Below are 14,680 nucleotides of genomic sequence, written 5' to 3' on the forward strand. Positions count from 1 at the left end.
CATTGGGGTATATTGTCTCTCGACCGCTGTGTGCAGGCCCTGGGGTTTGTGTTTGACTGGTTATTGAATATGTTGCAATCTGTTGGTTCCTGTCCACCATTTGCCCTTTGTACCAGTTGTAGGCAAGACGATTCTGTGGTAGATTGTGGATGAGTAGAAGAACATCCTTCCCCTCTGCAACATTGAATGGCATGGATTCCACAGTGACCTGGGCAGTGGCAGCTGGGTTCCAGGAGGTTAAAAGTGAGACTAGGAGGGAGGAGAGAGAATCAGTTAATATTGGCACCTATGTATTAGGATGGTAATTTGGGGCCCAGGGACCTGAGCAGGACTCTTCACCCCTCAGCCTTGGGTGTGTGTGTGTGTGTGTGTGTGTGTGTGTGTCTTACTTGGTCAAGGTCAGCAACATAACCCCCATTCCTTTAGCACTTCTCCCCTTATCATCTCCCCTGTTTGTAATACTCTTCCCCAAGTGTCTTCAGGGCTCACCCTCCGCTGCCCTCAGGTCCTACTCACATCAGGGGTATCCTTGGGAGATACCTTCCCTGATCGCCTCCTCTAGAGACCCTGGGTCTTCCCTTTCTGACTTTTCCTTGCTCTGTTTCTTCCAAGGCACTTTCAACCCCTGACCTCTCATTTGAGATCTCTTTGCTTGTCTGTCTTCCTCCCCATGAGAACATGAGCTCCGTGAGGGCAGGGACTTGTTTGATCTTCGTTGTACCCCAGTGCCTGAGACAGGCTGAAGACACCTGTGGATGAGTTACTCAGAGTTCCCAGGATCCTCCACATCCTGGTGTTTATTTTACAATCAAATAAACATAATTTCTGATCTTGGTTGGGTAAAGGCAATGTTTGATGCCCTTATTTATGTTTTCATTTGGAGTGTCACCCTGATATAGTTATTAGTCTACCACACCTGGCTAATTTTTTGATCATTATAGAGATGAGGTCTTGCCAAATTGCCTAGGAGGGCACTCAGGCAATCCTCTTACCTCAGCCTCCCAAAGTACTGGGATTATAGGCGTGAGTCACCGCCCCCAGCTAGTTCTTATTCTTATTAATTTTAATATGTAATGACCAGTGATAATTTTCTTGAAATACAGAGCAACTGAGATTTTCCTTTCCCTTAGCAATTCTAGTTCAGTAAGAGTTTCCTGTTCTCTCTCTCTCTCCCTCTCTCTCTCTTCTGTCTTCTCCCCTGAGGCTCCAGCAGAAGCCCTCTGTCCCCTCTGAGCCTGGTCCTCCTGAGGAGACTCCAGCCAGTCTCTGTGCTCCCTCCTCCCAACCACTCCCAGAAAATCATCCTCCATCACCTGTGAGCAGGAACCCCTGGCAGGGGATGCATCCTCTGTAGCGAGAGGCTGAGGGTGTCCCCATGGCCTCTGCGTCCTGCTCTGTCCTCCTCTATGGAGAAGAGCTTCAGCTCCAGAAATGCTCCTGAGCACGGCTGCTCCAGGGATCAACTCTGCTGTCGTTCCTTCCTCTGCCCTGAGTCTCTTTCCTAGGGCTCAGTGCTTTGGTTGGTCACATGTGGTGAGGGCGGGGTCACCAGGTTAATATATAAAGGAATTAATTTCTTGTGTTGTCTGTGTGTTCTAATGCTGCCTTCTGAAGGATACAAGGAGACCTGAAGCCAATGTTAGGGGCTACCCCAGGGATACTGAGGGAGCTCCACTTGGTATGAGCTGGTCCTTTTTCCTGGATCAGGCTGCAAGATCAGGTCAGCCTGGGTCCTATTCATTGTGTGTCCCCACAGGCTGTTCATCTCCAGTCAGTGCATGGTGAGCTCAGGGAGAGGATAGTATTTACACAGGACTCCAGGTTCCTTTAGACATTAACCTGGCTTTGGGTAAGGAGGTACAATGAAGCTTGATCTCCATCATTGCTCCGACAGACCCTTCTGGTCCCTTCCATGTGCCTGCTTGGTCCTACTCACTCCTTCCTTGGACGCCCAAGGATCCTGATTTTTCACATAGTAAAAGAGACTTTACAGAGTAAAGGAAGGATCATGAGATTGAGAGATCATTGTGGTTTATCCAGATGGGTCAAATATAGCCTTCCTGATAGTGAAAGAGAGAAGCAGGAGAGTTAGAGGAGGAGGAGATGTGATGATGGAGTAAAGCACAGAGAGTTCAGGATGCTGCACTGCTGCACTTTGAAGATGCAGGAAGAGGACACACAAGGATGCAGGCGGCCTCTAGAAAGGGGGAAAAGGGCTGGGCTTGATGGGTCAGCCTGTAATCCCAGCACTTTGGGAGGCCAAGGCGAGGGGATTGCTTGAGCCCGCAGGTTCAAGACTAGCCTGGGCAACCTGACAAGACCTCATCTCTACAATAAATCAAAAATTAGCCGGGCATGGTAACATGCACCTCTTTTTCTGGCTACATGGAATGCTGAGATGGAAGGATTGCCAGAGCCCAACAGGTTGATGATGGGGTGACCATGAGTGTGCCACTGCACTTCAGCCTGGGCGATGGAGTGAGACTAAAACTCAAAAAAGGGGGGCTAAAACTCAAAAAAGAAAATGGACTCTTCTCTGGAGGCTCCAGAAGGAAAACAGCCATGTGGGTGCCTCGGTTTCTGGTTTTTTTTCAAATGCCACTTCACATCAATGGGAAAGTGATACGAGAGATATCACCTTGTCTAATCTGATAATGTGTGCATGTGGGATAAAGAGTTGTTTGAAGCTAAATCATGATGTGATATGTTGCATGTTGTTGTTGTTTTTTCTTCTAATCTCGTTACAACCATCCTGGGCAATGGTAGAATACCTTCAGTAATTGTGGTTCTATACTTTAGTGCACAGACCAGCTTTTTTGCACCAGATCTGAGTGAAGCTGCATGAAAATGTCACCCTTCATGGAGGCCCTCATGGAAGGACTGAGTACTGCTGGTTCAGGTGTGTGGATAAGGCTGCAGGTGAGTCACCTGCTGGGAGGAAGGGCTGTGGGTCAGGTCAGGGATGAGTCCACCTGTGGAGGCCACCAGATGAAGCCACTAGGATCTGGGGGAACCAGAGGGCATAGGACTCAGGGAGAGAGAGGGCTCTGTGCATAATTGTGTGTACAAATGTTTCAGATGTCTCTCGATTCTTTCATGGGAGATAACTCATACTTTAATGTAAAAACTCAGCAAATAAAATAAGTACATTTTATCTACTCTATTAAGTTCCTAAAAATGTTTCCAGATTCTTTTGGAAGAGGAAGGAGAATGGTCCCCAGTGAAAACCATTGAAATATATTAATAAATAATAAAGACAGACAACTCAGAATAGCCAAAACAATCTTGAAAAAGAAACTTGGAGGACTCACAATATCTTATTTGAAAACTTACTTGCTGGGTGTGGTGGATCATGCCTGTAATTCTGGCACTTTGGGAGGCCAAGGCAGGATGATCACTTGAGCCCAGGAGCTCGAGACCTGTCTGGGCTACATAGTGAGACCTCATCTCTACAAAAAATCAAAAACTCAGCCAGTCTTGGTGGTATGCACCTGTAGTCTTGGCTACTCAGGAAGCTGGGACAGAAGGATTGCCTGAATCCAGAAAATAGAAGCTGCAGTGAGTGATCATGCACATGTGACAGAGTGAGACTCCAATGCAACAACACCTACAAAAAATAAAACAAAGAAAGAAAACTTACTACAATTTGTGTGGCTTCAGTGATAGATTCATTGAAGTCCCTGACTTCACCAAAATGCAATATGTCAATGTAGCAAAATTGCACTTGTAGCTCATGCACATAACTTACTACAAAAGCTACAGTAATCAAAAAAGTGTGAAACTGGAGTTCAAAACCAGCCTGAGCCACATAGTAAGGTCTTCTCTCAACAAAAAACAAAAAACTTTAACTGGGCGTGGTGACATGTGCCCATAGTCCCACCTATTTAAGAGGCTGTGGTGGAAGAATCTGCTGAGCCCAGGAAGTCGAGGCTGTGGTGAGCCATGCCACTGCACTCCAGCTTAAGCAAGAGTGAGACTTTGACTCAAAAAAAAAAAAACAGGGTCTGAGAAGAATGATGTTGGTAATTTTACATGTAACACATTGAATCTGTAGATTGCCTTTTGTAGGATGGACATCTTAACAATGTTGAGTCTTCCCATCCATGAGCATGGAATAGTTTTCCATTTGTTTGTGTCTTCTTGGATTTCTTTGAGTATTGTTTTGTAGTTCTCATTGTAAAACTCTTTGACTTCTCTGGTTAGGAAGATATTGAGGTATTTCATTTCTTTTATGGCTATTGTGAGTGAGATTGTGCTTTTAATTTGGGTCTCTGCCTGCTTGTTGCTAATGTACAGGAATGCAACTTTCTTTTGCACATATATTTTATACCCTGAGACTTTGACAAAGTCCTTTATCAGTGCAAGCAGGTTTTTGACAGATTCTCTTGGGTTTTCAAGATGTAGGATCATATCATCAGCAAAGAAGAATAACTTGACTTCCTGTTTTCCTATTTTGATACTCTTAATTTCCTTCTCTTGTCTAATTGCCCTAGCTATGACTTCCAATACAATGTAGAACAAGAGGTGTAAGAGTGGGCAAACTTGTCTTGTTCCAGTTTTCTGGGGAAATGTTTCCAGTTTATGTCCATTTAGCTGTGGGTTTATCAATATGTTAGCTGTGGGTTTATCATAGATGGCACTTACTATTTTGAGGAATGTTCCTTCTATACCTAGGTGTTTGAGGGTTTTTATCAAGAAGGGTTGCTGGATTTTATCAAAAGTTTTTTCTGCATCTAATGAGATAATCATGTGGTTTTTGTTTTACATCTGTTGATGTATTTAATTACATTCATCGTCTTGCAAATGTTGAACCAGCCCTGCATCCTGGAGATGAAGCCTACTTGGTCATGGTGGATGATTTTTGAGATGTATTTTTGCATCTCAAAATAGCAAGAGAAGACCTTGCTATGTGGCTCAAAACAATACTCAAAGAAAATTTTGGATCCAATTTGCTAGAATCTTTTTGAGGATTTTTGCATCTATGTTCATAAGGGATATTGGTCTGGAGTTCTCTTTTTTTGTTGGATCATTAGCCAGTTTGGGTATCAGTGTGATGTTAGCTTAGTTAATGATTTGGGGAGAATTCCATCTTTCTCAATTCCCTGGAATACTTTCAACAGGATTGGTATCAGCTTCTTCTTGTATGTTTTGTAAAATTCTGCTGGAAAGTCATCCGGTCCAGGGCTTTTTTTTTTTTTCTCCCTTTTTTTGTAGGTAGTTTTCATATGACAGAGTCAATTTCCTGGGTTGTTATTGGTCTATTTAGTGTCTCAATGTCTTCTTGTTTCAACCTGGGGAGGTTGTGTGATGTCAGAAAGTCTGCCGTTTCATTTAGGTTATCAAGTTTGTTTCCATATAGGTGTACATAGTAATCTCTGATAATCTTTTGTATTTCTTCGAGGTCAGTTGTGATTTGATCTTTTGTATTCCTGGTTGTGTTTATTTGGGACTTTCTATCTTTTTCTTGGTCATTCTGGCTGGGGGTCCATCAGTCTTGTTAATTCTTTCAAAGAACCAACTTTTTATTTTGTTGATGTTTTCTATGATATTTTTGTCTTCTACATCCCGTATTTGAGCTCTTATTTTGGTGACTTGAATTCTTCTACTAAAGTTGGGGTTTTGGTGGTCTTCTCTTTCCAGCTCCCTTGTGTGATTTGTTAGGTTTTCAACTTCTGATTTTTCCATTTTCTTTTTTTTTTTTTTGAGTTGGAGTCTCACTCTGTCACCCAGACTGGAGTGCAGTGGCTGCTCCTGGCCACTGCAGCCTCGACCTGCTGGGTGCTGGCAACCCTTCTGCCTCAGCCTCCCAAGTAGCCCGAATTACAGGCATGTGCTGCCATGCCCGACTGATTTTTTGATTTATTGTAGAGATGAGGTCTCACCAAGTTGCCCAGGTGGGTCTCGAACCCGCGGGCTTAGGCAATCCACCCACCTCAGCCTCCGAAGGTGCGGGATTACAGGCTGAGCCACCGAGCCTGGCTTCCATTTTCTTTATGTGTGCTTATAGAGTTATAATTCCCCTCTTAGAACTGTTTTCATGACATCCCAGTGGTTTTAGTAAGCTGTTTCTTCATTTTCACTTGTTTCCAGGAATCTTTTAATTTCTGCTTTGATTTCATTGTTGACCCAGTAGTTGTTCAGCATCATGCTGTTTAGTGTCACATGTCTTTGTGGGCTGTAGGGAAATGTTGTTGGTATTGATATTGATTTTTATTTCACTGTGGTCTAAGAAGGTGCATGGCAATATTTCAACCTTATGGAATTTGTTTATGCTTCATTTATGGCCAAGGATGTGATCAATCTTGGAGCATGTTTCATGTGGTAATGAGTAGGATGTATATTCTGTGGTTGTTGGGTGGAATAATCTGTAGGTATCTATTAAGTCCATTTGGTTGAGTGTCAAGTATAGGTTCTGGATCTCCTTGTTGATTTTTTGCCTCATTGATCTATCTAGGGCTGCCAGTGCAGTATTCAAGTCCCCTGCTATAATAGTATTAGAGTCAATATCTTTTTTTAGTTTACTTAGTAGTTGCTTTATAAATGCTGGTTCTCCTGTGTTGGGTGCTTACATTAGGATGGATATTTCTTGTTGATGGATTGAACCTTTTATCATTATGTAGTGTCCTTTTGGATCTTTTTAAATTTTTGATAGCTTAACTATTGTTTTGTCTGATATTAAGATTGTGATTCTGCCTTCTTTTGTGATCCATTTGCCTGGAAACTCATTTTCCATCCTTTAACTTTGAGTCTGTGTGCCTCCCTTTTGGTTAGATGAGTTTCCTGGATTCAGCAAATAATTGGGTCATGGTTTCTTAACCAGTTTGCCATTCTGTGTCTTTTCAGTGGTGTATTTAGTCCATTCACATTCAGGCCGATTATTGAAATGTGATTGCTTATCCCTGTCATGAGATTCTATAAAGTTTTTTTCCTTGTTTACTTTTCTTTTGTCTTTGGGGTTGATGTATGTGTGTGTTTTCAAGTTTCGTCTTGCACTGTATTCTCTGTTGATTCTGTGCTCTGCTGTTCTCTTGGGAAGTGTGTGGTCATTCTTTTTTGGTTTTTTGTTTCTTCTGTGCTTAATACCTTTTTAAGTGTATCTTGTAGAGCTGGTTGGAAGCTGTATAATCGCTTAGGAATTGGATGTTTGGGAAGAATTTTAATTCTCCATCACTGATGAAGCTGAGCTTGGCTGGATAGGAACTTCTTGGTTGAAATTGTTTATCTTTGTGGACTTTGAATATTGGACTCCAGTCCCTTATTGCTTGTAGTGTTTCTGCAGATCGATCTGCTGCTATTCTGATTGGTTTTCCCCAGTAGGTAGTCTGACATTACTCTCCTGCTGCCTTTAGAATTTTTTCTTTTGTGCCTACTTTCTGTAGGCAAATTACTATGTTTCTCAGGGTTAATCTTCTCATATGATGTCTTGTGGGGATTCTTTGTATCTCTTGTGTTTGGCTGGTCACATCTCTGGTGAGATGGGGAAAGTTTTCTTGGATTACCTCCTGGAATACTTGCTCCAAGTTGTTTTCCATAAAACACAGAACAATGAAAGCAGAAACCAAAGCAAAAAACAAGTGAACACACACACATACACACACACACACACACACACACCCCTAGCACAAAATGAATAAAGAAGTAAAACAGAAAGACCAGAGGGGAAAAAAAAGAATTCATATTGAACTCTCACACATATATTAACACACCTTAAACTAAACTAATCTAAATAAAAATAAACAGAAGAACAAAAGAGAAAAAACCAACAACAGAAAAATTGAAAGATGAGCACTCAATCACTCATAAACAGAAAACAACAAACAAAAGAAACAGAAAAAGAAAAGATGAAAAAAGAAGGGGGTGATGCAAATCAAACCCTCACATACACATTCATACACAAAGGAAAAAAAATTTTTTAAATAGATGAAGTAACAAACAAACAGGCAAAAAAAAGTTTTTAATTTTTTTAAAGTTAAAAAATTTTTTTAAAACCTTGCCCTCTTTTTGCAGGCTCTGTAATAGTTCCTCCAGTCAACTCTCTCCTACTCTTTCCTACCCTTTCCTCTTTCACTCTCTCCTCAGTGTCCAGAGCAGGGAAGGAGGAGGAGCAGTGGAGGTGGGTGGGATGGCAGTCCTCCCCTCCCATTCTCATATGGTCAGGGAGGATCTCCTCTGGTGGGGAGGTATGGGATTGTCACTTCCCCAGGTATATACTCACACCGGGGGGTCCCAGCCAGGTCTATCCTGGAGTAGAATTCTCCTATTGTGACTGACGTCAAGGCTATGCCTGGGTTTGTCCCTCTCAGTCGTGGCCCAGCTGTATGGGCCTGATGTTCTTGGATTGCTGGAGAGGAGAGGGCTTGGGTTAGCCCCGGACTCACCACTGATATCTTTGGAGTCCTTCCGTGTACATTTTTGTCCCACAGCTGGATCAGGTCAGGGGGTGGGGCACCTGGAATTCAGCACTCGTCAGATCCCTCTGAAGTTTGTGCTCTCAGGATATTACCTCTGGGCCATGATCAACCCTGAGTGGTTGATCTGTCAGTCACAGAGATCGGGTCTGTTGCTTCATGGTGAGCAAGTCAGGGCACTTTCCTGCTCCACCTTCAAGATGGTGGCGGGGTGCCTCTCTTGTCCACTCCAGTGGGACTGTGCCTCTGGACTTCCTCGCAGCCCTTGATGCCAGTGCTCAGCCAGGTGCTGAAGTGGTGAGGCAAAGCTGGAGCAGGCAGTCTTTCCTCTGCTGTAGTGAGGCAGAGCCTGGAGCGGAAGACTCTCCCCGCCACTTCTTCACAGGAAAACTTTTGTCCATTTTTTTTAAAAAAATGACGCTCAGCTTCTGCAACCCGGGAAGAACCAGGGACAAAGCAGAGAAGCTGCAGCACCAGCTATTGCACCAGGAAGGCCCTGGCTCCTTGCACACATGCTCCCTCTTACTCAGTCTCTCCCAGCATTTTCTTCCCAGGAAGGGTTTGTTGATTTTTTTAAAAATCGCTCTCAGCTTCTGTGACCTGGGAATCACTGGGATCCAAGCCAAGCAGCTGCAGCACCAGCCACTACACCAGGAGAGCCCTGGCCACTACCTCCCTAGCCATCACTCAGCCAGTCACTCATATGCCCACTCAATTGCCAGCATGTAAACAAAATTTCCCATACACTCACTCACTCACACCAGGACTCACATAGTCCAACTGGCTCAGCCACCATCTTCTCAACCCTCCTCAGAACAAAGTTTTAGAACTCTACTTCTCACCATATTCAAAAATTAACTGAGGCCATTGCCTTGCTAACCTAAGGTCTGACCATGTGTTCTTTGAGCCATGGCCAGGCCAAATTTTCCTAAGTTTTGGCCCCCTCCTCTACCTTGGGGAAGTGAATCTCCTCTCTCTTCTCTGTTGTTAATTTTCTTCATAAATAAACTATATTTTCTAATCTAAAAAATTTAACTAAGCCAGGCTCGGTGGCTCAGCCTGTAATCCCACGCCTTGGGAGGCTGAGGTAAGTGGATTGCCTAAGCCCGTGGGTTCGAGACCTGCTTGGGCAACTTGGCAAGACCTCATCTCTACAATAAATCAGAAAAATTAGCTGGGCGTGGTAGCGCGCGCCTGTAATTCCGGCTACTTGGAAGGTTGAGGCAGAAGGATCGCCAGAACCCAGCAGGTCGAGGCTGTAGTGACCAGGAGCAGCCACTGCACTCCAGTCTGAGAGACAGAGTGAGACTCCACTCAAAAAAAATTTTTTTAACTAAAACAGATCAGTGGGTTAAATATAACAGCTAAAACCATAAGAAACTCTTCAAGGAAAACATATGGGTAAGTGCTCATGACTTAAGATGTGGCAGTGAATTTTTATATATGACACAAAAGCATGAACAACAAAAGGAAAAATAATTAAAATTATATTATCAAGGTGAAAGCCTTGTGTGCATCAAAAGACATTATCAAGAAAGTGAAAAGACCATCCACAGAATGGGGGAAAAGTTTTGTGAATCATATATATGGTAAAGGTTTCACATCCAGAATATATAAAGAACTGCTACAATTCAACAACAACAAAAACCCCAAAACCCAATTAAAATTGGCAAAGGACTCAAACTGACATTTATTCAAAGAATACATACAAATAATAACTGCATGAAAAGATTCTCAACATAATTAGTCATTAGGGAAATGAAAATCAAAACCACAATGAGATGCCACATCACATCTACAACAATACCTTTTATTCTTTTAAAAATCTTAAATAGCAAATGTTGAAATTGTGTGGAGAGTTTGGAATCCTCATACATTGTTGGTGGGAATATACAAGTGGTGCAGCCACTGTGAGAACAATTTGTTCTTCAAAAAGCTAAACATAGAATTATTGTATGAAACTGCAATTTCACTCCTAGGAGAAGTTTACCCAAAGAATTGAAAACAGGAACACAAACAGATTCTTGCATGGGGATGTTCACTGTAGTATTATTTATTTCTTTCCTTTTTGAAGAAACAGATCTCAATCTGTTGCCCAGGCTAGAGTGCAGTGGCAGGCTCACAGCTCACTGCAGTCTCTACCTTCGGGCTCCAGGTGTTCCTTCTACCTCAGCCTCCTAAATACCTGGGACTACAAGAATGCCCCACCCTGCTTGAGTAATTTTTTGATTATTTGTAGAGATAAATGTTGCCCAGGCTGATCCTGAACTTTTAGGCACAAGCAATCCTCTAGCCTCAGGCTTCCTAAGTGTTGGAATTACAGGCTTAAGCAATGCCACCCAGCCACATGGCAGCATTATTCACAATTGGTACTATGTGGAAACAGCTCAAATGTCCATTAACAGATGAACAGATAAACATGATGAATACACACAATAGAATGTTAAACTGTTGAAGCACTGGCACGTGCTACAACATGGATAGACCTTGCAGGCATTATGCTAAATGAAATAATCCAGAAACAAAATGACACATGTGTATGACTCCACTTATATGAAATATCAAGAATAGGTTAATTCATAGAGACAGAAGATCAACTAGAGATTATCAAGGTCTGGGGGAGGGAATGAACAGGGAGTTATTGCTTGAAGAATACAGAGTTTCTGTTTGAGGTGATGGAAAATTTCAGAAAAAAATAGTGGTGATGGTTGTTTGGCATTGTGAATGTAGTTAATTCCATTTATCTAACTATCATCAATCTATTGTTGATGAAAGATGTCAAACTCTGTAAAATGTTTAAGATAGTTTAATGTGCCATATATGAGTGACTTAGGCCCATAACATCCATCCCCAGGAGGTCGTGAGAATATGTACCCACCATGGTTGAATTATAGCTTGATTGTACAAAATGTAGGAGGATAGAATTTACAAGAAACCCTAACTTAATAATGTGAGATTTACACTGGATTGGTCTAGGAAGGTGGGACATTTCCAAAGTGTGTGTGTTGGGGGTCATAGGCTATAGGTGGATTCAAATATGTTCTGACGGATAATAAGCTAGATTTATCTAAGGAGTTTTTTTGTTTTGTTGTGTTTTGTTTTTTAGTTGGAGTCTCGCTGTATCACCCAGACTGGAGTGCACGGCACGCTCACAGTCACCACTGCCTTGACTTGCTGGGCTCAGGTGATTCTTCTGCCTCAGCCTTCCAAGTAGCTGGAACTACAGGCATGCACCACCACATCCAGCTAATTTTTTGATATATTGTAGAAATGAGGTCTCACCGAGTTGCCCAGCCTGGTCTCGAACCTGTGAGCTCAGACAATCCTCTCACCTCGGCCTCCCAAAGTGCTGGAATATAGGTATGAGGCACCACACCTGGCCTCTAAAAAATTCTGAAAGCAATAAAGAAAACGAACAGCTTAAAGAAGGGAGTTAAGTTTCTTGATGTGTAGATGAAGTTTTAATGGGTGGTGGCAGATTTCAGAGAGCAGAAAAGTGTCTTAATAGGTGCCCAGAATCCCCCAAAGACAGCTTTATGGGATCATAAAATGCTTTGATCTTCCTTCTTTGTCTATTATATGTTGTTATGCCAGAGCCAGGTTGGAAAGTAAATCACATTAAAAGTTAGGAATTTGGCAAGGTAAAGAAAAACAAAGTTCAGACTTTAGTCATATCTATTACCTATCTGTCTATCTATCTATCTATCTACCTACCTACCTACCTACCTACCTACCTATCTATCTAGGAGGTCTCACTCTGTTGCCAGACTGGACTTGAATTCCTGGCCTCAAATAATCCTCCTACCTCAGCCTCCTGATAGCTGGGACTATAGGTGTGGCCACAGCATCCACTCTGTAGCAAACTACATTTAATTATATACTTAGAAATGGTTAAAGTGGCACTTTTTTGATATGTACACTTTACCTCAGTTCTTTGTGTGTGTGCGTATGTGTGTTAGAGTTTCACTCTGTCACCCAGGATAGAATGTAGTGGCACATTCATGGCCACGGCAGCCTTGACTTGCTGGGCTCAGGTGATTCTTCTGCCTCAGCCTTCCAGTAGCTGGAACGATAAATGTGTGCCACCACTCCTGGCTAATTTTTTGATTCATTGTAGAGATGGAGTCTCATCAAGTGTGCCCAGGCTGGTCTTGAACCCCTGAGCTCAGACAATCCTCTCACTTCCACCTCCCAAAGGGCTGGGATTACAGGCGTAAGCCAATGCACCTGGCACATTTACCACAGTTCTAAAAAAAAGTCTTTGGTGGAAAAAAAAAACCTGCCACGCAAAACACACCCACAGTATTCAGATAGTCTTCATTATAATCATGTGCAGACCCACATGACCTTCTGTACACAGAGATGCAAAGAATTAGGGACATGAAACTGTTGGGAGCCGGCCTTGGAGGTCCACCTGATTGACAGGGTCCTGGTGGGCCAAAGACCTCGGGCCACAGGGTGAGCCCGGGAAGCTGAGGCCCTTCCGTCTTCCACCTTTGCTGTTTGATGCGACTGAAGAAATTCTGTGCAGTCGTGGAAGAAGAAAATGGCATGTTTATGCAAAGTACTCACACCTAACCTGAGAATGTCATGGTTCATTTTCCCATTTTCCCACTATGCTGCCTGGCCTTTTCTAACATATGCAAGGGTTAAACTCTGAAGCACATCAAGAATGCTTTCTTTCACTTGGTTATAAGTTACTAGATAATTGCTTGAGTAAAAATGATATTAGTATATTCACTCCTTATTTGATTTAGGATTATGTAGTTTAGTGTTTAGACATAAGGTTTTTTAGAAGCACAAGTTTATAAGTTCATTATGAATTCATTATAAGTTCTAACACTTATCTAGGAGTTATGTAGTTGATTTATAACACTGTTTTCACTGACTTAGGATAAAGATTATCTTTAAGGTTTTTACTTAATTCAACGGTTAAAACTCTAAGATAACATTTATAAAGTGGGTTTTCACTGAACTCATAATATGCTAATCAGACACTTTTATGATAACTTAGCTAAAGACAGAAAGTAACCTTGGGGGCCTGGGAAACATTACTAAAAGCTTCTTTTGAGTTCTCTTTAGAGAAAAACACTGCTGGATAAGAGAAAAGTAACGAAGCCACCTGGACAAGAAAGGCGATTACAAAACTCTGAAGGTCATAGAAGCCCCAGAAGTAGAACTACTGCTGCATGGAGAACTTTGCACCTGAAAACTTCTTGAGACATTTCAAGGACTGTAATTCGGGACTTTGAACTAAAACTATCATTTTTGGCTTTATGATAAAGACTCATTAACTAAAAGTAGTGTTCTTGGCTTGTTTGTTGCTTCTAGACCGCTAGATGGTGGTAACTTTTAAAGCATATGTACATGAAGGAATTTTCTTTGTCTTGCCCCCTTACGAATGGTATAAAAGCTCTGTGTTAACTAACATTAAATTGTCATCTGTTCAGGAAGCAGGTGTCCGAGTATAATATTTTTGTCTTTTGCCTATCCATCTCTCCTTCAGGAAATCTCATGACCCTTGCAAGGGGCTGGACCCCTTCATGAAACTGACCAGTCAACTGCAGATGCACCAAATAAATATATTTGCAAAGAGACCAAGAGTTAAGCTGAGTGCTGGGTGCTGTGACTCATACCTATAATCCCAGCACTTTGGGAGGCCAAGGAGAAAAGATTGCCTGAGCCCACAGGCTCAAAACCAGCCTAAGTAACTTGGTGAGACCTCATCTCTACTATAAATCAAAAAATTAGCCGGGTTTGGTAGCACACGCCTGTAGTTCCAGCTACTTGGAAGGATCGCCTGAGCCCAACTGGTCGAGGCTGTGGTAGCCGTGATCATGCCATGCACTCCAGACTGGGTGACAGAATGAGACTCCTACTCAAAAAAAAAAGTTAAGCTGGGTGCTGGACGCCATGCTGAGGGAGGTCAGCAGTCCACCAGGAGACTCTAGGCTGGTGTGACTTCACTGCACTCTGGTGGACAGTGAAGAATTGTAGAAGGAAAAGTCATGCCAAGTCAATTTTTAAAAATCATCCTTGAAACATTTTTAGTATGTCTACACACAATTTCAATGCTATGTCATGTTCTATATCCTTTCTTTCACAGTCTTCTTTCATTCTCTACTCTGGTGTTCCCAAACAAGATTGCACTAAACTCAGATTGTCATGGCCTGATATCCTGCTACTTCCTTATTTCAGTGCACATTTCTTGTACTACCTCTTAAATCTGGCGGCAGCCATGGGCATGCAACAAGTCTGCGAATGCATATCTC

At 42.4% G+C, this 14,680-nt stretch overlaps 1 protein-coding gene across 1 annotated transcript in view; it reads right to left on the reverse strand.

Annotated features, from left to right (window-relative positions):
- LOC103261478 (carcinoembryonic antigen-related cell adhesion molecule 6-like) overlaps positions 1 to 1,377 on the reverse strand; it is a 10,805-nt gene extending 9,428 nt beyond the window's left edge. The window contains 3 exon segments of the mRNA XM_008059094.1: position 1; positions 4 to 249; positions 1,314 to 1,377. The exon segment at position 1 is cut by the window's left edge and continues 104 nt beyond it. Coding sequence (XP_008057285.1) covers position 1; positions 4 to 249; positions 1,314 to 1,377 — 311 coding nt within the window.
- Between the last annotated feature and the right edge of the window lie 13,303 nt (positions 1,378 to 14,680).

The sequence above is a fragment of the Carlito syrichta genome, unplaced genomic scaffold, assembly GCF_000164805.1.
Source record: "Carlito syrichta isolate Samal-C Ts95f unplaced genomic scaffold, Tarsius_syrichta-2.0.1 Scaffold303717, whole genome shotgun sequence".
NCBI classification, from domain to species: domain Eukaryota; kingdom Metazoa; phylum Chordata; class Mammalia; order Primates; family Tarsiidae; genus Carlito; species Carlito syrichta.